The sequence below is a fragment of the Mytilus trossulus genome, chromosome 2 (assembly GCF_036588685.1).
Source record: "Mytilus trossulus isolate FHL-02 chromosome 2, PNRI_Mtr1.1.1.hap1, whole genome shotgun sequence".
Taxonomy (NCBI): Eukaryota; Metazoa; Mollusca; class Bivalvia; order Mytilida; family Mytilidae; genus Mytilus; species Mytilus trossulus.
Genome location: NC_086374.1, coordinates 55,652,491 through 55,675,830, shown reverse-complemented (window position 1 = coordinate 55,675,830; position 23,340 = coordinate 55,652,491). Strand labels below are relative to the sequence as shown.

At 33.0% G+C, this 23,340-nt stretch overlaps 1 protein-coding gene across 2 annotated transcripts; it reads left to right on the top strand.

Moving 5' to 3' along the window:
* The first annotated feature begins 933 nt into the window (after positions 1-933).
* Positions 934-22,725, top strand: LOC134707616 (3-oxoacyl-[acyl-carrier-protein] reductase FabG-like). Of its 2 annotated transcripts, XM_063567560.1 has the most exons (10): positions 967-1,103; positions 4,472-4,514; positions 7,561-7,700; positions 9,387-9,479; positions 11,065-11,203; positions 11,962-12,002; positions 12,930-12,999; positions 14,177-14,213; positions 15,922-15,985; positions 22,423-22,725. In XM_063567560.1, the coding sequence occupies exons 2-10, from the start codon at positions 4,478-4,480 to the stop codon at positions 22,579-22,581; spliced, it is 780 nt and encodes a 259-aa protein (XP_063423630.1). In that variant the 5' UTR covers positions 967-1,103; positions 4,472-4,477; the 3' UTR covers positions 22,582-22,725. The 2 variants fall into 2 exon arrangements, with proteins under 2 accessions (XP_063423629.1, XP_063423630.1); XM_063567559.1 differs by lacking the exon at positions 4,472-4,514 and having other exon boundaries at positions 934-1,103.
* The last annotated feature ends 615 nt before the right edge of the window (positions 22,726-23,340 follow it).

Genomic DNA, 23,340 nt, shown 5'->3' with positions numbered 1-23,340 from the left:
ACCATATTAAGATTGAATATTATGAATGTTGAATAAAATATGTCTACAGTATGATTGGTTTAAAACATTTTATTTATAAGATATAGGAATCAAAATATATATCCAAATTTCAATTATCTTACATGCCAACCTTTTGTTGTAAGAAGTTGTTTGTAGCTTGAAACAAGAGTATATCAAATAAAGAGAAATAAATTTAAAATGTTATACCATGAATATTGGTCATGATTTGTTGAGCTCAGAACTGTCAAGTAAATTTAAGACACAATTCAAAATGTTCAGAATATGTCAAGCCATACTGAGAAAAAATAAGAATGTCCAGAATATGTAGAGAAATTTCAAGACAGTATTCAAATGTCAAGAATTTGGCAAGAAATTTGAAGACCCTTATTCAGAATGTCGAGAATATGTCGAGTAAATTTCATACAAATTTAATATCAATGAGAATTTGTCAAGAAAAATTCAGACACAAGTCATATTTTGGAGAATGTCGAGTAAAATTTCATGCAAATTAAGACAAAAAGTGGTCTTTTCAGACTTTTAGACTTTTGTAGTGTATATTATTATGTTTTATTGCATTATGTAGAAGATGTTTTTAGTATTTTTACACATTTTTTATTCATTTTGTTTAAATCTAGCTAATAAGCTACACGTATGGTTAAAAATAAATCTGGGTCGAAAGTTTAAATATCAGCACAAGAACTTGTTAAAGCCAGTCATAATCAGATGAAATAAAATCTGTACAAAACGTAGATATCGTGTTTCATTAGAAAGAACATTTAAAGTTTCAAGGGCCTATTCAATCCTTATAATGCTTATATGATATTTTAGGTAAATATGATAGACTGTCAAATCAACAAATTTACCACGTGTCGTCTAGTTCGTTCTTGTTTGGAGATGAATAAATTTTATCACGTTTAATGAGCAAACATGAGTTTCATAATAAATTCTGAAGTTAAACTCTGTGTTGTAGAAACGGAGTGTAACTATCGTCAACAGCAGCACCCCCTAGTGGTTGAATACCAAAATATTACACATGTATTTAAATTATCTAAAATTACAGCCTACCATGGCGTCTCTTCAGGATAAAATCGCAATCATAACAGGTAAAAATCACATGTCTAATTTAACAAATTTCTAAATTACTTATTTATGTTTTACGAAACATGTACAGCAAAATATGGATTTTCGTCGATCTGTATATACTTTGGTTTTTTTTGGGGTAAACAGGAACTTTTGAGTCCAGAGCTGTTTGGTTCTTGTGAACTACAGCTGAGGCACAGCCTTTTTCCCTTGAAATTTTTAAAGAATAAAGCGTCTTCAATTTGTATTTCAAAGTTATAATTTGTCTAATTCTTAGTTAAGTGATAATTCTTGTGTAAATATTAAATTTAGTGTATATACTTATATTCTGTATATGTAACAATGCTTTTATTATTATTCGGATTTTTCAAGCATATTTGCTTTGAGCATCATTGAAGAGACATTTATTTACGTGTTATTTCTAGTTCATTATACGAATCTAGTGCAGAAAATCTAGTACCGTTAATTTTATTTTATTTTTTTAATTTTATTTTGTATTTAGCTGTCTACATGTCTCTTATAGAAACAGTTTAAACATAATATTTTATTTGAAATGTAATCTTTTTCAACTTTAATTACTCCAACCCAAATGAAAATGTTTCTGATAAATTCAACCCATATTCTATAAATTGGGGTTGGTTCATTATGTCCTTTGTCAAGCATCACTGATACTAATATAGCTATCACTATATATCTTAAAACTCCAAGTGGACTGAAGAATAGAAATATGGTCGATCTTCAGAAGTCTTCTTGCTACCGCTAGATAAACCTTTGCAATAGTGGGGCGCCAAATCGGTTTGTAAAAAAAGTAAGCCACTTCCGGTCAGAATGGGAAAGTAAAATGCGATGCTTGCTACGAACCCTTGAAACAACTCTTTGAAGGGTCCATAGGCAACATGTTTTACGACTAAATTTCTGTTCCTTTCCAATATACCCCCACTTCTAGTGGCAGTCCAGATTTCCGGACCACCGTTTATATATAGGATCTACTTATTGTTAATGTGTTCTCGTTCTGAAAATGCATAAAATATTTGTCACTGGACTCAAAGCAATGAATAAGTATTATAATAAATCTAATTTTTTTTTTGCTCCTTTCCTCTTTTTTTTCTTTCTTCATTCGTGATCTTATTATGATTGATGATTTTTTTTCTTATGCATCAACAAGAATATAAAATAATTTGCCACTGAACGTTTAGCAACAACGACCAATAAATCAATCAGACTAATAAATCAATCATTCAACCCTTGCAAGCTAATATTGTTATATTTTCACTTTTTGTAATTGTGCTTCCTTGCTAACTGTCTTTGTTGCTGAAAATGATCAAATGAAATATGTTTAAACCTAATATGGGACGTTATTTAAATATACATATAATGCAAATCATTGAAGCAAATTGTAAACATTAATAAAACGTTAGGACTTACAGTTTTGCAACAAAGCCAATAGGTAAAAAAAAACAATATTAACCATACAATTTGGATGTATTTCAATCGTATTTACCATGAGCATCACGACGCGTGTCACATATACAGCGGGAGTTATTTACCTTTCCGGAGCACCTTGGGTCACCCTCGTTTTAGTAGGGTTCGTGGTGCCCAGTATGTAGTTTTCGAATACTTTTCTATTTAGTGTTTATTGGTAGTCTTTTCGTCGTTTACTTTCTATTATTTTTGCTAAAGCTTTGTTTTTTATTTTCGAAATGAGTTTTAGTTGCCCTTTTAGTTGTCCTTTTTAGTATTTTTACACGTGTTTTATCCATTTTGTTAAATCAAGCTAATAAATAAGCTACACGTATTCTCAAAAATAAATCTGGGACAAAAGTTTAAATATCAGGACAAGAACTTTGTAATGCAATCATAATCAGATGAAATAAATGGTGTACAAAAAGTAGATATCGTGTTTCATTAGAAAGAACATTTAAAGTTTCAAAGGGCCTATGCAATCCTAATATACTGAGTGCCAATGAAAACGCAACACTTTTGTTTTTCAAAAAAATCTTATAATTTTTATTTTATTTATATGAGAACTTTGTACAGTTGATTTAAAATGACTTTTAAGACAATTGACGTGAGTGATTTTTGGAACAAATTCGAAGTAAGGATTATTTTGAACGGACATAAACCGAGTTCACCGCTTTTCAACATACGCACCATTTTCACGATTTTGTCATTTAAAGCTTGGCTAATGTCATGAATTTTCCCGCCCTTATTTCAAGGAAACTGCAATAAACATCTGAGTAAATCTCAGGACTGTCTGACAACCAGCGATATGCAGTTATAGGCATGATCCAATGAAGCCTTTCACTGCATACAATTACGAGAAGACTGAAGTTGTAGCCTCTACAATAACCCAAATCATCCACAAATTCAACCAAAATGGATCATTTAATGATAAGCGACATCCCGGGTACAAAAAGCAAGAAACGCTCAGCCAGACCGATACATTTGGTCTTAAACATGTTCGATATTGACTCTGATGGGTGTACAAAGGTCACGAGAGTTCAATGGTGGTCACAGTAGATCCTTTGGAGCAATTTCAGTAAAGCACCATTTGCGCAGAAATTGTTAAAGAGCACCAAAGTCTTTCCTTAGTGACATCTAAACGGCCGTAAGACGTAAATATCGAATTATGTAGACCAGAAATCATTTATTGTGTATCAAAAACCTTTGGTTGTGGTTACATAGACATTTGGCACCCATCTTGGCCAAAGTCATGTGTTTCGCCCGATTTTGGTCCGACCGAGCAAATTTCGCATCAGGTTGGACATGGTTTAGACGATGAAAACCACCACCAATATCATAAAGTCAGATTAAGTTTGATATGCGGGAAAATTGGAACAACATTCCTCGAGATCACATTAAACGTCCAGGATGATTAATTCCACGGCGCTGTCGAGATTGCGCTGCACAACGGTGTTGTAACATGTTTTGTTAGGACTGTAAGTTGATGATTCGACATTGAATGTTTCGTTTACCTATAGCGTCTAAAAGATGACAATGAAACATTTTTGTTTGATATCGATCTATTGTTAGGATTGTTAATTTTCAAAAACAATTTATTTTGAAAGATTATCATTTCTAATTTAAATTTTATATTTGAAAAACCAAGTGTTGCGTTTTCATTGGCACTCAGTATATAATATTTAAGGTAAATATGATAGCCTTTTAAATCAACAAAGTGACCAAGTGTCGTCGAGATATTTCTTGCTTGGAGATGAATAAATTTGATCACGTTAAATGAGCAAACATGAGTTTCATAATAAAATAAATTCTGATGTACATGGATTTTTTAAGCTCTGTGTTGTAGAAACGAAGTGTAACTAACGTAAACAGCAGCACCCCCTGGTGGTTAAATACCCTCATACATCATTTGAATTATCTAAATTTGTAGATTACCATGTCGTCTCTTAAGGATAAAGTCAGCATCATAACAGGTAAAAATCACATGTATTATTTAACAAATTTGTAAATTACTTGTTTATGTTTTACGAAACATGTATTATAGCAAAATATGGATTTTTGTCGATTAATATATAAATATATAAAATAGTCAACTTTTTTTTCGGGGGGAGGGGGGCTAAACAGGAACTTTGAGTTCAGAGCTGTTTGGTTCTTGTGAATTACAGCAGAGGCACAGCCTTTTTTCCCTTGGGATATTTAAAGAATAAAGCGTCTTCCATTTGTATTTCAAAGTTATAATATGTCTAGTTCTTAGTTAAGTGATTTCTTGTGAATATTTAATTTGGTGTATATTCTTAATATTCTACATATGTAACAATGCTTTTATGATTGGATTTTCAAGCATTTTTGCCTTGAGCATCATTGAAGAGACACTTATTTACGTGTTTTTTATGCGAATCTGGTGCAGAAAATCTAGTACCGTTAATCTTATTGTATTTTTAATTTTATTTTGCAATTAGACAGCTGCCTCTTTAAGAAACAGTTTAGATATATTTAAAATGTAATCTTCTTCAACTTTGATTATTCCAACCCAATCACAATGTATCTGATAAATTCAAATCCATATTCTATAAATTGTGGTGGGTTCATTATTTCTTTTGTCAAGCATCACTGATACTAATATAGCTATCATTATATATCTTAAAACTCCAAGGGGACTGGAGAATAGAAAGATGGTCACTCTTAGTCTTCTTGCTACCGCTACTTAAACCTGTGCAATAGTGGGGCGCCAATTTGGTTTGTAAAAAAAAAACTACGTCCGGTCAGAATGGGAACGTTGCAACAATCTTTGTACTCGGTCTGAGAATGCATAAAATATTTGCCACTGAACAATACGCAATGAATAAATTATTATGTTAAATTTAATTTCTTTCTTGCTCCTCTCTTCTTTTTCTTTTTTTCTTCATTCATGGTCGTATTATGTTTGACTAACTGTTTTTTTTTTGTGCGTCAACCAGAATATGAAATAATTTGCAACGGAACGTTTAGCAACAAGAACCAATTAATCAATCAATCAATCCTTACATATGCAAGCTAACATTGTTTTTTTGTGTTTGTGTGTTTGCTTGTCATTGTTTATTTTGATGAAAATGAATATAAATATGTTTAAACTAAATATAGGACGCAATCTAAACTTAAGTTTAAATATCAGGACAAGAACTTCTCGAAACAGTAAACATTGCGATCCAAGATAATCAATGTTGTGAAATTATCGTAGATATCGTGTTTGATCAAAAATTTAAAAGGTCCTATGTATACAATTCATACGGTATATCAGGTAAAAGTGATGGGATTTAGGTCATCAAATTCACAACATGTCTAGATCTTTTAAAGTTAAACTGGCTGAAACCCGATTGAAATAAAACAAACGAAATTGATTTTTTATTAAGAATAGTAAACGAAAGGGTTCATAATAAGGGATATTTTTTTTTAATCTTATATACGTGTTTTCACTCTAATTATAGCATGCAGCTTCCAAGAAGTTGGTAAAATTTTAGATTAAAGACAAATTTTCACCAAACAGTAGATTATGGTAGTTTCAAATTCGTTTGGACCTATCATATGCATAACTTAACTTACATTGTATATTGATTGTTTTTTTTAAAGTTGAACAGCACACCATCACTACAGTGGCTTCCGTTTTCACGATGGAAAAGATATGTGGTGTAGTGTGTAAATAATTTTAACCAAGTAGAATCCTAACAAAATAACGAGTCATTTTTGTTCAAAATGTAGTTGAAACGTAGAATTTTAAAACGTAGTAAAACTTGACATCGGACTGGATCTTTACATACAATTACATTCCTACGTTTTCGTAAAATTGACTTGTTTCAACTTCGTGATGTAGTCACGAAGTGTTTTTCTGGCAGCAGCAACACCGTCTGGAGTTTAAAATTTTCTCAGATTCCGTATAATATATTTATATGTGTATCTTACCATGATGCTTTATATGACGAAAGTCACCATCATAACAGGTACAGATATTTTTTTAAGCAACTTTCTACAATCCATGTATATATTTACGCAAAAGGCTTGGAACAGTAGGTTTTTGTCTGTCTAGCCTCATAAACTGTTTGATGTTTTTGGGGCGGAGGACAGAAAATTATCTACAGTTGTTTGTTATTTGAGAACATTTTGCGTGCCAGATGGCTAAATTTTGATTTTGAATTTCGAACAATTGAAATCAATTATTTGTTTAATTGTATATCTGAATCCTATTTTGGTACTCTCGCACAAGGTGACACAATTGCAGTAACGTAATATTTTTCACATTTTCAGGTATGCAGTTATGAATGTTCCTTTGCATTTGCATGTTTTGGTAAAGTTGCTAAATATTCTAAAACAAATGTCCTCCCACATTATGTTTACCTCCGATATCTTTAATTTCAGTGATCATAGTTCAATTAATGTACAGTACTGCTGACCGACATGCTTAATACAAGAGATTAACAGATTTAATTTAAATAGCGTGAAGTTTAAAAAAAGGTTAAAATATAAAGTTTTTGTTTCAATTGCAATAATTGAACTTTTTTTATATTAATTTGATAGTAAAGTTATGTTGATATACTATATGCATTTGTACAATGTATCTAATAAACTTGACCAACTTTTTAATATTAGTCAGATCGTACGCGTGCGGTCCGACCGTATGAGTATTTTGAAAAAGTTCGCATACGGTCCATACGGTCCAGACCGTACGGTTCACTTGATTTAGTTTGTGTTGCTGTCTTAAAAATGTAGAAACAATATCTTTACAACTATTATCATTAGAATCACTGACGTGTTCATCTCTCTCCATTTGTTTTACATCACCTAAACGTCATTAATCTCCCTGACATTTGTCAAGTCTTTTTTTTTAATTTAATACTTTTAATACAGAATGACTGTAAAAAATTAAATGAATATATGACGTTTGTTACACATGGTTATTATTCTTTGTTTCATGGAATTGTTGACATGCAGATATAATACATAATTATATAAATGCATATATATATGAATCATATATTTGTATTGCAGGTGCTAGTTCGGGTATTGGAGAAAAAACTGCATTACTGTTTGCTGAGAGCAAAGCAAAGGTAGTTCTAGCATCTAGAACTCTGGAGAACCTTGAGAAAGTAGCATCCTTGTGTAGGTCTAAAGGATTATCGAAAAATGATGTAAGTTTAATAATCAAGCAAACTATCTTAAGCCTACTGAAATTTCAAGTTTCAAGTAATTCGTAATAAGTTTAATTTCTATGTTGATTGCTAACAAATTGAACGAACAGTTCCAAATATTAAATCCTTATTCGTTATATGAGAACAAATGAAATAAAAAAAAAATATAAATCCAAGTTGTAACATTTATCGTTGTAAAAGGCCACTGATGTACCGACATTAAGCAACCAAAATCAATTAATCTGAAGAACCGACGCACACATATCTGGTAACTGTCGCTATTTGCGGGGGATTTTCTCCATGGAGGCGCCCAAATGGAAATTTTGAAAGAGCAATTTTGTCCACAATTTTATACATAACAATTAATTTTACAATGGCTATAGGCTTGTTAAAGTATGAAGAAGCCGGAAAAAAACCCATTAAAATATATGAAGGCCCCTTGGAGGTTAAGTAGGAGTATAAGAACCATCTTGTACGTAAAACCCCCATTGGATTTTGAAAAATATGTCAGCTAAACGCACAGGGAGCGTTACACCGTCTTTTCATGAGACTCTTTATATTTGATCATTACTATTCTAAACAGTTCTTGTCTCAATATTTAAACTTGAGTTTAAATAACGTTCCAAATTTAGTGAAAACATATTTACTTTGCATCAGTTAAACAGAATGGAAAAGAAAACAAGTAAACAATACTTATAAAGTCATCTCAATAACACAATGGATTTTAAGACCCCACTCCAACATGACGTGGCTGTGTATTTGTTCATCCCGAGTAGGCAAACGACCTTCTCTTTCCAGTGTCTTACTGTCGGACAGACGTTCATTTAACAAAAGTTATTACTATACATTTATTCGTGTAGAAAGCGTGTTGCGCTTTTTTTGTGGGTTAACGAACACTTACAACAGCTCTTCTAGAGGTATGCAGGAGACCTATTCTAGAGCAAAATGTTCCATCTCTTTTCATTATGTACCATCTTTTTCAATGCAAAATAAAAATCCACCTTCATCCTGGTCGGCCTACTTTTCAAAATTTTCTATTGCATGTTAGGGGAGGGTTGGATCCTTCAATAACTAGTTTAACCCCGTCACATTATGTATGTGCCTGTCCCAATTGCAAGTCAGGAGCCTGTAATTCAATGGTTGTCGTTTGTTACTCGGTATCACATATTTGTTTTTCGTTCATTATTTTGTACATAAATTATGCCGTTAGTTTTCTCGTTTGAATTGTTTTGCATTTGTCATTTCGGGGCCTTTTATAGCTGACTCTGCAGGATGGGCTTTTCTCATTGTTGAAGGCTGTACAGTGACCTATAGTCTTGTGAAGAGTTGTCTCATTGGCAATCAAACCACACTAACCACATCTTCTCTTTTATATCAAATTACTATTGTCAAGATCGTGCATGCCTACCACTTGAGGTTAAGGAAATAAATATCAATCAATATTCTACCTTTAAATTCAATATTTAACTATCAGTTATTCAATATGCATTTGTTAGTTTCCTACACCAAGTTCATATAGCTAAAAGAATGTACACCAAAGGATTGGACTAAATAAATTAAAATCAAATATCGTAGTAGTTTGTTTAGTTTAACCATAGTACAAAGTTCATGAACTATATAAACGTAGTTGTTAATGTTGAGTTGAACACTCATGTCTTTAAATATTGATGTAAATTTTTTTTCCAGATATTGGTTATTCCATGCGACGTCACTAATGACGACAATTTGAAGACATTAGTGGATGAGACAGTAAAGAAATTTGGAAGAATCGATGTTCTGGTATGTAACACGGTTATTTATGACCGAAAAAAAAAGTACTACATGTACAATAATTATGTACAACAGTGTCCAATATAATGAGATTTTAGTTGGGGTTTTTTAGGTTTAAAACCAAGTTCTTCTACAGTTTTACCCCAAGATCTCAATAACTTACTTAATTAAACTAAATAAAAATAGAGTTAAAACATTGAATTTAGTGTTATATTGAGAGAGAAAAAATCTAACAGTAAAACAAATTAAAAATATCAGATACCGTTTACACTTCACATTACAGAATATGATACTAAAAGCAATTAATTATATGCTCGATATCAAATGTTTTCGACGTCAAATACTAAACACATCCGAGAGCATCAACATTTGTCCGAGGAAATCACCAGCATAGTAGTCAGTACTACGGTTCTAAATTTAGTTAAAAAATATTGTTTGATTGAGATTTACCAATTCCAGAATTTGTTGTGCTGTAGGTGCTTTTGTGTTTGATGAGTTCTACAATAATTGTATTAAATTTTGATTTTCAAAATTATTTGGCCTCACTGAAGAGACTTTCAAATAATTTGGCATCACTGAAGAGACTTTTTAATTGTCGAAATGCGCATCTGGGGCAGAACAATTGGTGCCGTTAAAGTTATTGATATAAAAATAAGGAGACGTGGTATGGTTGCCAGTAAGACGACTATCCACAAACATTCTCATCAGTGGGTCTAAACAATTATAGGCAACCGTAAAGCCTTCAACAATGAGGAAAACCTATATTATATAGTCTACTATTAAAATCCCCAACGTGAAAAATGTGATACAATTCAATTGAAAAAACTAACGGCATAATTTATTAAAAAGCTGTATAACAGTGTAACATAATACCCCAGTCCCACTAGGCCACGATCGCACTACGATCTGTGAAAAAACAGCAAATTTTGATGATCGTAGTACGGTAGATCGCAGTAAGGTCGTATCACGGTCGTGGTGAGGTCTTCAAGATCGTGATGAGCGTGGCAAACTTTGAACATGTTCAAAACAATCGTGGTGTGGTCGTGGCGAAATCAGGTCGTAGTAGAAGCGTAGTGAGAGCGCTCTAAGATAGAAGTAAGATCGCAAAGGTCGCTGTACCATCGTAGTGAAAGCGTAGCGAAAGCGTGATTCTATTCGGAGTAACTGCGCTACGATCTCATTGCGACGTTATTACGACCTCACTACGATCATCACGTTCTCACCGCGACCAAACTACGCTTCCACTACGACTATACCACGCTGTTCACAACCATAGTACGATTCTAGCACGCCCTTGCCGTTCTCATCACGCTCTTCTTACGACCTGGCTACGTCATACTACGACCATTATTCTCATTGTCATTTTCCCATAAAATATATTAATTCTCCCCAGGTTTTGTTTGTCTGAAAGAACAAAATATAAAACCCAACCGAAAAAGGCTTAATTCACGAGATCGATACAAAGTATAAAAACAACTGTCAAAAAAACAGACTAGGCGTGGTAGTTAATTTATAACTATTTTTAAATCTGATGTCTTTGATTTTAAGAATCGACACAATCATGATTATGGCGTCATCTATTTTCATTTAATAGGTCAATAATGCAGGTAAAGGTAACATGGGGAATGTGATGGGAACATCAGAAGCAACTCTGGACGAAACAATGAACACCAACTTCAAATCTAGTTATAACTTGTCTAGGTTGTGTGTTCCACATCTTATTAAAACTCAGGGTGAGTACCCTTTGGTTATCCCCTTAGTATCTACTGTATCTTTTGAAAGCAAATGTGCAATCACTTTATCCGTCTGCCCAAGCAGCAGTTTTGTCACAGTTTTGGTTGTACAACTTACTACAGCTGAACAATGGTGAGTTGCAAAAAAAGAGTCAATAGATACTAAGGGGATAATCAACACCATTTTTTGGACCACAGTACTCTTCAACTTCGTACATTACTTGGCCCTTTTTAATCCATCTGATTCGAGCGTCACTGATGAGTCATTTGTAGACGTGACACGCGTCTTGCGGACACATTTTAAATCCTGGTGTCTATGATGTGTTTATTTGGCCTGTGCAGCCCACAGAAGGCGAAAAGAAACATAAATACATTTACAATTTTGGATAGATTACGCTGAGACAGCAGTTTATTTTAAAGATAATTATCAGAAACGTTTGTGGACTTTTCCTGCAAAATTCATTTAATTTCATTTGGATGCCACTTTTGCAAGATTTTACCATTGGACAAACTAATACTATTTAATTGATAATCGAGTTTTCACGAGCCACAGCTCTGAAACTGCAAAATGGTACAAAATTATAAGGTTTCATTTGAAAACAATAACGCATCATAATCTGAATTAGATTAGAACAAAAAAGAGTTTTTAAAACACACCTAAACATCACCTATGTTATTTACCGGAATTTTCTTTTAGTAAACTCATTTATTATATGTATATTTAATATAAAATTACAACTTTTTTTTTTACTTTTTAGGATGCATCGTGAATGTTTCTAGCGTATTAGGACAACGTGCAGTGAGTACATTAACATATACATGCATAGTGTCTATAGAGATTAATACATGGCCTTTTCCATATCGGCCTGGGTATTATCCCGAGACCCCCATATCAGCCCGAGACGGAGTCGAGGTGCTGATATGGGTCGAGGAATGATATCCAGGCTGATATGGAAAAGGCCATGTATTAATCGCTTTATTATATACTTCCGACAATAGTTTTATGTAAGGCAAATAAACAAATGCAATAACTAAAACAGTCAAAAACTTTATAAAGAAGTTAAATTATGAATCAAATATACTATAATTGTCCAACAACAGCATCACTACCTCCATATATATGTTATGTTCCCAAATTTCCGTAAATTTTGACGTCGGCATAGAAAATATCTGACGTCACAACGGAAAAGTAAACAATCGATACCAGAAACACGGGAAGTGACTTGCACGAGAAGCACTGTTATGGGTTTTTGCACGAGACGCCCCTGATTTGGGTTATCAGCCCGGACTATTATGGGTTATCAGCCCGGGTGGGAAATTATGGCTTCTGAACTTCCGCTCATTACACATGTTACACATATGCAAAAGCTATCATATCAATGCTAAGTATATTATGATAAAATGAAATAACTTGCACCTACCAGTTCACAGTGGCGTGTTTACATGAAAAAATAACGTCACAAAGTCATAAGCTTTTAATCCATATTATCATGATCTATCATAACTACACATGGAAAAGAGGCATTGAAGAGTATTATACAAATAGTTACAAAATCAATCGAAATCGCATTAACTACAAATGGGGGCCTACTGAAAACCGATGAAATAACAATTGAATATTACTTTTATTGTGGTTCTGTTGCTTTTTCTTTTACGTATTATACCTTACATCTCTTTTAATATTAGTGTCACGTGGTAATAGCATTATTTTATTTTTAACTTGCAGGGTCCTCATCTTTCTGCTTATTGCATTGCCAAAGCTGCTTTGGATATGTTCACACGTTTGTTAGCCTTAGGTATGTTTTCCATCATTTATTCTGCCACTGCAGTTTTTCCATGAAAGGAAACCATGTTCAATAAAATGTGTCCACCATCTCAGTCTGGACAATATTAAATAGCAAAAGCGCACGAGTTGTATCTTTTGATTAAAAAACGATCCTGTTACAAAATTCAATATACAACAAAAAGAATGTTATCCATCGAATGACATCATATTCCCTTAATTGATCTGCGAAACTTCAGCAAAGATGACCTTATATTGATTTTGTTATTATGTATAATAGATTCGTTTTGGTCATATGGCTCTTCATGTTTTGCTGTACTTATAGATTATCGTTGATCATCTCAACGAGATTGATTTTCTCGCTTGAGCTGGTACAGCGAAAGTGAGAAAAGCAACCGAGTTGAGATGACCAACGATAATCTGTTTATCGCTATTTTACCTATGACAACGTTGTCAATTTCAATGTCAATTTCGTTAGCAATGCACGTGCCTGCTTAGTTTCTATCGATAATTTTTCCATCTCAGGCGAGAAGCATGATATGAAAATTATCACAAAAAAAGATCAAAAGAAAAATGCGCAAAATAGCGATAATTATTTGCTTTGAGTGTTCCTGATGAAGGTGTTTCTAGAAGACTCTTAGAAATCCTAAAGTGTTAATTGCATTTATTAATAAAATGTTCTCCGTAATGATATGTGTAGTTCTAATTCAGGCAATTATCTGTAATAAGAAAGACAACAGCCTTGCATAAAACTTGTATTTTATGAACTGTTGCTCTTGTCTTTTCTTCTATCTATAGAGACGTCCAGACTACCGATATTAGTTATATTTTACTTATAAATTGGATCTATGAGTTTTTATTTATACTTTGGTTAACGGCGCGCGGAAAAGGGGGGGGGGGGGTTCAATTATAATCATGCCACGTCCCCATTTACAACAACGAAAGTCTGGACATCTATAAGTGCATTTTAAAGCGCATTACTTTGACATGATTTATTTGAGGGGATGGACAGCTATTGAGGGAGGTGGGAGTTTAAGGTAAGAGAGAAAACAGATTTTAAAAGTGGGAGGTGGGAGATAGTGGGTGGGGTGGGAGAAGGGTACCCCCTGTCCACCCCTAGGTGATTTATTTACAAAATCAAATGGATAATTTCAAACGAAAAACTTATCTAATGTAAAATGTATTTACAGAACTAGCTCCTCAGAAAGTACGAGTTAACTCAGTCAAGTAAGTATTATATTTATATATCAATCTGATCTTTAAACAGTCTGAAAAAAGAACATGGCATAGTATGAAATGCACAATTATGTATTCTATATGTAACACAAGAAAGACAGAGATCAGACAGACTGGTCATAAGGGGAACAACAAACGAAAACACAATCAAATACTACGCAACAGTTCTTTAAACCCCACCAAAAACAGGCGTACAGAAGGGATAAGTTCTAGTAAGACATTATCAAATTAATATAAGATTTGAATGTTTCATTTGTAAATTTGTTGGAGTATAAAAGCGTTGACCGAAGTACATTTTGTCTGAAGTGCGAAAAAGCGCTTCATTCTAAAAATTTGCGCACGGTCAACCCTTTCAAGGCCTTTTACAACCCTATAAAATTACTGAATGAAGCATTCAATACTTATCATTTCATTTTTTTTGCTAGGATCATGAAACACGATTTCTATCAAGTTTTTCTTTTATTTACCTATGCACTTTATTGTGGAAGCTCGTGTCATCATGGATGTTACATTTCATTTTAAAAGGAAGGTTAATTTCAGAATGACGCGAGATTGCTGTTAGCCAATCAAAATAACGTATTATAATGACATATACATGTAAATTTAATGTAATTTTAATTAATTGTTGCATGGTAATAGGCTTACCTTAGAACATGACCGAAAGTTAAGTTATAACAAATTAATATATTCGGAAAGATTTTAATACGAAGAAATGAGAAGACCATCAACGATTGAAACCACACTTACATTGTGCATTACCAACCACAACAAACAGAGTAGATCCAAAAATTAACATGTATTTGATATCGCCAAATATTCAAGAAGCTGGACAATGATTTTAAATTACTAGTAAGTTTTCTAATTCTGATATCAGAATTTAAAAACTGTTTCCATGTTCAAAAAACATTTTTGTTTTATTCTTATACACATATATTTCAAAAGATTGTCCAGGGAGAGTTAAAAACTAAAGAAAGAATTTCTTATGGCCCCATTCATATGCAATATATGTACATTGACGGAAATATAAAATTTATTTGTATGAGCTTTAGAAACAGAAAGAAAAGCGAGGCTCGCCGGGCCGAGCTTTTCTACAGTTTTGGTAGCGAATACAAATAAATTTTATATTTTCCGACAATGTACATATATTGTTTTTATCCTGCAATTTACACCCGACACTTGAACTTTAGTTGTTTTAAAAAATCCAAAGTACTGTCTCTAATTTGTTTTAAGAAATCGACATAGTTTAAACGCGTAATGCGAAGAGGACCCCAAAATTAACTGTTACGCAAAAAGAAATATCCACATTACCGCTGGCTCAACATGGAAGCGGGATAACAGGAGACTTTATTTGTACAAGTAAAAATTTATTTGTGTACCTGTTATTTGTACAATAGTTGGCTAATTGCAAGATAAACCATTAGTTGCAAAGAGGGGAAAAAAACCCAACAAAAAACAACTTACGAACGCATTTTTAGTATAGCATGGGCTATTGTAGAACTATTTTTTTGTGATTTCATGTGAATCATTTTACCGATTATTGTATGCACATGAATCTGAATAACATGGTACCAATAAATCGTGAGTATCCGAATTTTAAATAATACTTAATTATAAATTTTATTGTATGGCCAATATGGAACTACGCTGTTTCAAAACGGTTCCTTTTAATGTAATTTCTAAAACTGATTTATTTTTACAGTCCAGGATTTATTATGACGTCATTCGCAGATAATGCTGGATATACAAACGATATGCAAGCAAAGGTAAGTGAACTAAAAAAAAAAACTCAACTGAAATTCAAGGCCGCTTATAATTTTGTACGCCAGACACGCGTTTGACTTTAGTCTACATAAAACTCTTCAGTGACGCTCGAATAGAAATAAATCAAATAAAGTTATGAATAAAATCTTGAAATCTTGACACCCGATAGATTTTTCGAATTACGAGTAAAATTACATATAAAAATTAGAACATGTGGTTAGATATCCAATGAGAGAACTCTCCACAATAGACCAAATGACACAGAAATTAAAAAATTTAGGTCACCGTACGGCCTTCAACATTGAGCAAAACCCGTACCGCATAGGCAGCTATAAAAGGCCCCGAAACGTCATATGTTTAACAATTCAAACGAGAAAATCGGCCTGATTAATGTACAAATAATGAACGAAAAACAAAAGATGAGACACAGAAACAAAAGAAAATCGCTGAATTACAGGCTCCAGACTTGGGACAGGCACAAACAGAATGTAAATAATGGGGATTCATTGGACATCTATTATATACAAGCAATATCGAACATACATCAAACTGTTTAATAGTTTTGCACAGAAAACACTCAATTGGTTTGCTGGTCAACATTTTAAAGCAATTGAACAATAAATATTCAGATGAAATAAATAACATTTACGGTACCAATTTAACTTCATAAGATTTGCATCTCGACATTTAATGTCTCTTCGTGGACACTCGAGGCCAAATTATTTTCAAGCCCTTAACCTACTGTTAACATTGAAGAGACGATAAAACCAAAAGTGACAAAAAGTGAAAGCCAAACAAGGACAAAGAACCAGAGCTACGCATGAGTAAGAGACATTCCTTTAAATTAAAAGTACCTTCAAATTTTAATTACACACTATCCGTATTTTCATGGTTACTTGATAACTGTAATATTACCTCTTATAACGAGGTTTGTTGTTCAATCTAGATGGTCTACACCTTTGTAAAATCACTAAGATAATGAACTGCTAGTCCGGTACAAAGTCCGAATCAGTGGTAATATAGGTGGTCTACACCTTTGTTAAATGACTTGGATAATGGACTGCTAGTCCGGTACAAAGTCCAAATCAGTGGTAATCTTGGTGGTCTACACCTTTGTAAAATCACTTAGATAATGGACTGCAATCCGGTAAAAAGTCCAAATCAGTGGTAATCTAGGTGATCTACACCTTTGTAAAATCACTAAGATAATGGACTGCTAGTCCGGTACAAATTCCGAATCATTGGTAACGTCCTGCTTGCTACGCTGCGTTGACTTTAGGCTTAGCGAAGCAACGTCATCCCTGTTTCGGAGTTTGAGTCCGGTAGTCCTTGAGAGCATTTTCAGCTCAGAAGTCAGTGATTTGGTACGCACATAGTTTTCGTTTAACTTTCTTTAATTCCCTATTGCAGTGGGAAAGCCAGTGACATTGAAGAGCTACTTCCGGTAGTCCCGCGGGAAAGGGGACATAATCTAAAAATTTTGAGGTGGCGCTGTAACCAGCGTGTAAACAAAAACGTAGCCTGTGCTTTAGACAATAAATCTATTAAAACAACCTATCATCCATCAGTATTTGAGTTTAATTTTTCATTTTTTAATTTTGTCACACGACTGCCAAATTCGGTATTCAAATAAGTGCTCCGTTACTGAAATATGATAATCCAAAAGACTACCTCCGTTGATTTCCAAAAAACCGCGGGTAATCCCCACGACTACAAACAACTGACACAAATGCATCCTTAAGCTTTTCATTGGTCGAGATATAAATAAATGTGACCTAGAAACATATGGGCACATGACTATGTACAGGATTCCCCGTCACTCTGAGTCTTGTTTACATAATAAATACTTCAACCGGAGGTCAAAATTCAACATTTTTCAGACGTTTTGGGAGTTATTTCGGTGCAAAATCAAGCATATTATGTCATATTTTACAGATTTTAAGCACATTATTGATTGAGACAACGAAGGGTGATGATGTTTTCAGGATTTTAAATATATTTTTCTTAAAACGTTGAGTGGTTGAAGGCTTTACAACGTCATTTGTTGATGTTTACAATTTGCTCAAACTCCTCGTATCACATTTTTTGTAGTTATTTGATTTTGCTGCTGATGTATAACAGATTTATGGGCGAGATTTATGAATTACATTGAAACTGATTTAATCTATGAACGAATTTGTCCATATAAATAACTTCCATTGTCTGGAAGTAGACCTACCCCCCCTTTTTTCAACAACAAAAAATTTCAATTAGTCAAAAGTTGTTGTCTGAATAAGCATGCAAAAGTGCAAAGTGTAAGCACTCAGCTAGTCTTTGTTTTAAGCCAATTTTTAGGGTAATGGTTACAGTCATTCTTTGATTCTGTAAATTATTATAAATCTGAAATGTTTCAACTTGTCAATTTTAAAAAGTGCATGTACCAATCAACAAGAATTGCCTGCCTAAACACTCACACATGTTTATAAATGTCTGTCCTTATCAAGCAACCTGATGTACACTGTGACTAACTATTCATGTTTGAGTGTTTCTGGGCCCTGTGGCATATTTAACTCTTGAGAACTTGAGATTAACATTCATTAGGAATGCCCAATGCCTAGTACATCAAATTCTTAATACATGTTAGAGCTACATGTATATGACCATTTAAAGCATTAACAAAATGCTATATCACTTCCAATGTCTGGTATATGAATGTCTCACTCTGATTTTGGTGATCCTGTTTTGTTGCATTGATATAACTGCTTGACCCATATTTTTATTTTACACCAGTTTACAAGAAAACAAATCTTGGACACAGGATCTATTCTTTTTTAAGAATCATACCATTCCTATATCTGTGTGCTGATTTTTCTGCAATTGAATACCTTTTCACACATTTTACTCCATTCTAAAAGCACACAATTGCAATAATTTGCAAAATCATGTGTTTACATATCTAGGAAAAGGGTACATAGACATATCATTCATAATACTACACAAGGAGCAGGATCTGCTTATTCTTCCAGAGCACATGAGATCAATTATATGTTGTGGGTTCAAGTTGATCAGTTTTCTTTTTTCTAATTTGTATATTAGTTTAAACTTTTCATCAAAAAGTCTGAAAAAAGAGATATGTATCTACTGAAAATGATTTATTTAGGTGCAAAGGTTACCACACTTGAAATCTACATGGAAGCAAAACAGTGAAAAGTCAAGTCATGATTATAGGCTACTTGAGAGACCTCACTATGTCTAGGAGAAGTGAAAAATTCTAGAAACTTTCCATTTAAGTCATTCAAACCTTATAAAGAATAAAAGACCATCATTTTGACTTTTTATATCTTTTTTTTTCTTATGTCTCAAATACTACAGTAGATACATGTATATTTCTGATACCAGTGACCAATCCAGAACTTTTTCTATTTTTTTTGGAGGGGGTAAGGGGTTGCTGCTGCTGACTAACTTAGGAGGGATCCGCTCCAGTGATTCCTTATTTAATCAACCAATTTTTTCCTATGAAAGGGGGGCCCTATGAATATGCTAGCTTTGCATCAATGAATCTCAGGTTTTTCAATGACATTAAGTAATATTGTATTGCAACAGTATAGTGTCTCATGTACATTTACCCCACGTTATCAATATAAAATGGTGGAGTGTTTCACATTGTATGTTTATTTGAAAATATAAAAATGTTTTAGAAATAAAAGTTTATTAAATGATGAATAAATACAAAGTCATAAAAATAATGTTAAAATGAAAAATATGTAAACAGTATTTTAAACATTTAAGGAGAACTATTGTTAAAATTAATTTTTTTTTAAAGTAAAATCAAGTCAAATAGTCCTCTGTCCCATACATGTAAATCCTCAATATAGAAATCCTGCTCTTCTTATTCCTATTGTTATCTGAAAATATATAATTTATGCAGATGATATTATCAAATGAATATAATTTCAAACTTCTCTAGATTTGCTATATGATTGGTAAATTATAATATATTTTAATTGTCTACTGACAAAAACATGATCTTCTGAGGTCCCAATTAAAAAAAAAATGTTGAAAGGAAATACTGGAATCCGAAAGGATCAATCTCGAAATCCTGAGCTATAAAATTACCCAATCCAGACGTCCCGAAAAAGGTTCTCTAGAAAAGGTAATACTTATACACACCAACAGATGTTTGGAAAAATTTTCTACTTATAAATTCATTTACTTAGTATTTAAAATTCATCACCATAATAACATATTAACCTTTTTAAAAGATATAAAAAATGTTTTAATAAAGTATAACGTAATATGCAACATTAAATTATCTTACAGGTATCTGTTATTTAAAAGATAACTTTTCATTCAATCATTCATATCTTTAATTATTCATTCCAGTAATTGATAATAAATGTATCCAACGCCAATAAAACGTGGCCACAACACCAAGCTAATACTGAAGGTGGCAATAAAATTCAAAAATAAATCACATAATTTTTTTTTTAGCATGGAAGGAGGGACAGAATTTATACTTTCCTACTGGTGAATATTTTATATACCTGAAATCTTTTAAAAGATATTTTACATGCCCATATGCACTATTCAGCAAAAATAATAGTACTGTTGTTCACATAGACAAGGGTCTGGATGGGGTGCTCTGCATTTCTTTATCATTTAATCTTTTAGTTCATTGGTCTCTATTTTTTTTTTATACTTTTTGTCCATAATTTCTCTTTCCTCAATATATAAATTAGCACATCAATACTGTAAATTCAGAAATTATTGCGAGGTTTTTATTATTGCGAAAAATGCGACAGAGTTGTAAACGCAATAATTAAAACTTGCATTTTGTAATATTTTAACTGAATTAAGCATGACTTTTCTCAAAATCGTAAAAATTAAAATTGCATTCAAGTTTAAAATGACAAAATCGCAATAATAAGTGCACGCAATAATTTCTGAATTTACAGTAGTTAAAAATGATTATGACCAGACCTAAGGCTTGCTGCTAAGAATATTAAGATTTTTTTCTGGGATGCATAGGAAGTCGTCCCAGAAAAAAAGTAGTCTTGTCAGACATCATAATAAATTGGACTAGCATGTCATTTGCTCTATTTTTTACTTATTTTATGGTAAATTTTCTCTATTCTTGTTCCTTTAGTAATTATTCTCTAATTCTTTATACGTTTTAATAATCATAGTTCCCAGTGGCAGATCCAGGGATAGGGTTCCAGGGATCGGAATCTCCCTTTTTGGGGACGATCAATGCATTTGAATGGGGACATAAAGTTGGAACCCCCCTTTGTCCTGGGGTAGTTATTTTTTTCATATATTTTTATTTTGTTTGTTTTTTTGTGTTTTTTGTCACACTTTTTGGGTTCAAAAATAAAAATATTCACCTTTTTACTATTTGAGACAACCAAAAAAATCAGCACATATGCATTACACAACTGCAAAACTTTAATTAAAATTCAAATGCTAACAATTGAAGTTTTATTCAAATTGAAGTCTCACGCTGGAAAAGGGGCGTTTATTTACATCTGGTGGTCTACGGAAATTTACTGGATTTAAGAATCGAAAAGAGGCAAACATGTAGCCATAACCCGATCAGATCAATAAATTATGTTATGGATAGTATTAATATCTTTCTACTAACCATTAAAAGTAATAATATTAGGATATCGTGAGCTCAGAAACCTTAATCTGTTGAAAAATGGCGTCGATGTGTGTGCTTCCTTTTCACAGCCTCAGTTACAATTTGACACGGAGTGATGGGTATTTATGCAAATATTTAGGGACTCCTATCATCATAGATACTATTTTTGGTCATTTTATATTTAAATAGCCAATAGGATGCAAATGTGTCAGTTATTTTCAGAAGGGGAAAACACCCGCCATATTTTTATCTCCCAAATTAACAACGTCACTTGCCACTTTCAGATGTTCGTTTCTTGTAAAATAAAATCTTCTAAGAAGAAAAAATAGCATGGTCACCTGTAAAACTTACCTATATAACTAATTGATGATGAAATGACACAAGTTTAATTGTCTTTAATGATAAATTTCTCGAAAAATCACACGTACACGATGTAAACAAATTGCCGCGATGGCGCGATACTGTCGCCCTCTATGAAAAATCGCGATTGTCGCCCTTGATTTTCTGGCCTTTACGTCATATGGAAGGAGGCGCAGAATCGATCCGTGGCTTTCCCACTGTTGACAAATTTAGAATTTATTAGGAAAATGGTTTAGCTGACCTTTTTGTGGAGTTATCTACTCCTATATTCTTTTGGTCGTATAGCTTCATAGCTTTACATGCTCCTGGGTTTTAGTGTTCCTCATGAAGGTTAATCCGTTGTGAACGCACCAAATAAGTAAAGTTTCATTTTTTTTTTAATGTTATTAATGTTTTTTACTTACTGTTAAGTGAATTGATTATTTTCGTTGGTTAGCTTTTAAAATGTTTTCTTTTCAGTATCTCGAGCGGTTGAAAGTGATACAACCTCTTGGTGGTGCGGGAAAACCGGAAGACGTCGCAAAGGCGATAAGATTTCTGGCATCTGATGACGCATCATTTACTACCGGACATTTGCTCTTTGTCGATTCTGGACGACATGGCGCAATTTCATCATAAAATTTAATTTTATTTATTTATAAAAGCATTCACAATTTATTGAATAGAATGTTACTCCTTAACAACATTTATGAAAACAGACTTATGGTCAAAATAACATTATTTTCATAATGACGTCTTTTTTAAATAATAAAACAATTATATTATAATAAGATTAGCATTTGTCTTCATTTCATCCCATGATCCCGTGAATCGAATGGGTTGAAATCAGTGACAGAAGGCAGCACTAGGCATGTGTACACTCATAATATCATTAAGTGTTGATGCCGTACAGCGCTGGTCTAGTTTCCGTCCCGTATACTGAAGTACACGACGCGTGCACTATAGGGAAAACAGTAGTATTCATTCTTCCATAGGCGACAAAACTAACATTTTCTAAAATTACCACTTTTATAATGAAAACCTGGACAAGACAGTTATGTGTGGTATTAGTATAGAAAACCAAATACCGGCAAAATATTCAACATTTAAATAAAACTGTGGTCAGATTGTTAAGGGATACTATACTGCATTGTGGGGTAAACAGCTAGGGGTTTCGGGCGACCCTGCTATAACAAATGTTCTGAGGAGTCATGCGCGTAGCTACGTTTACGTCAAAACGCCCGGGCGTACACTTGAATTTTGAAAATAAAACAAATAATCGACATAGAATAAGAAAAACTGGTCAAAAGCACATCAGCCTTGTGCTTCTTTCTACAATGGATTGTAATTTGAATAAAAAGGGACTAAATTTACTCAAATAGATCATTTAATAAATAG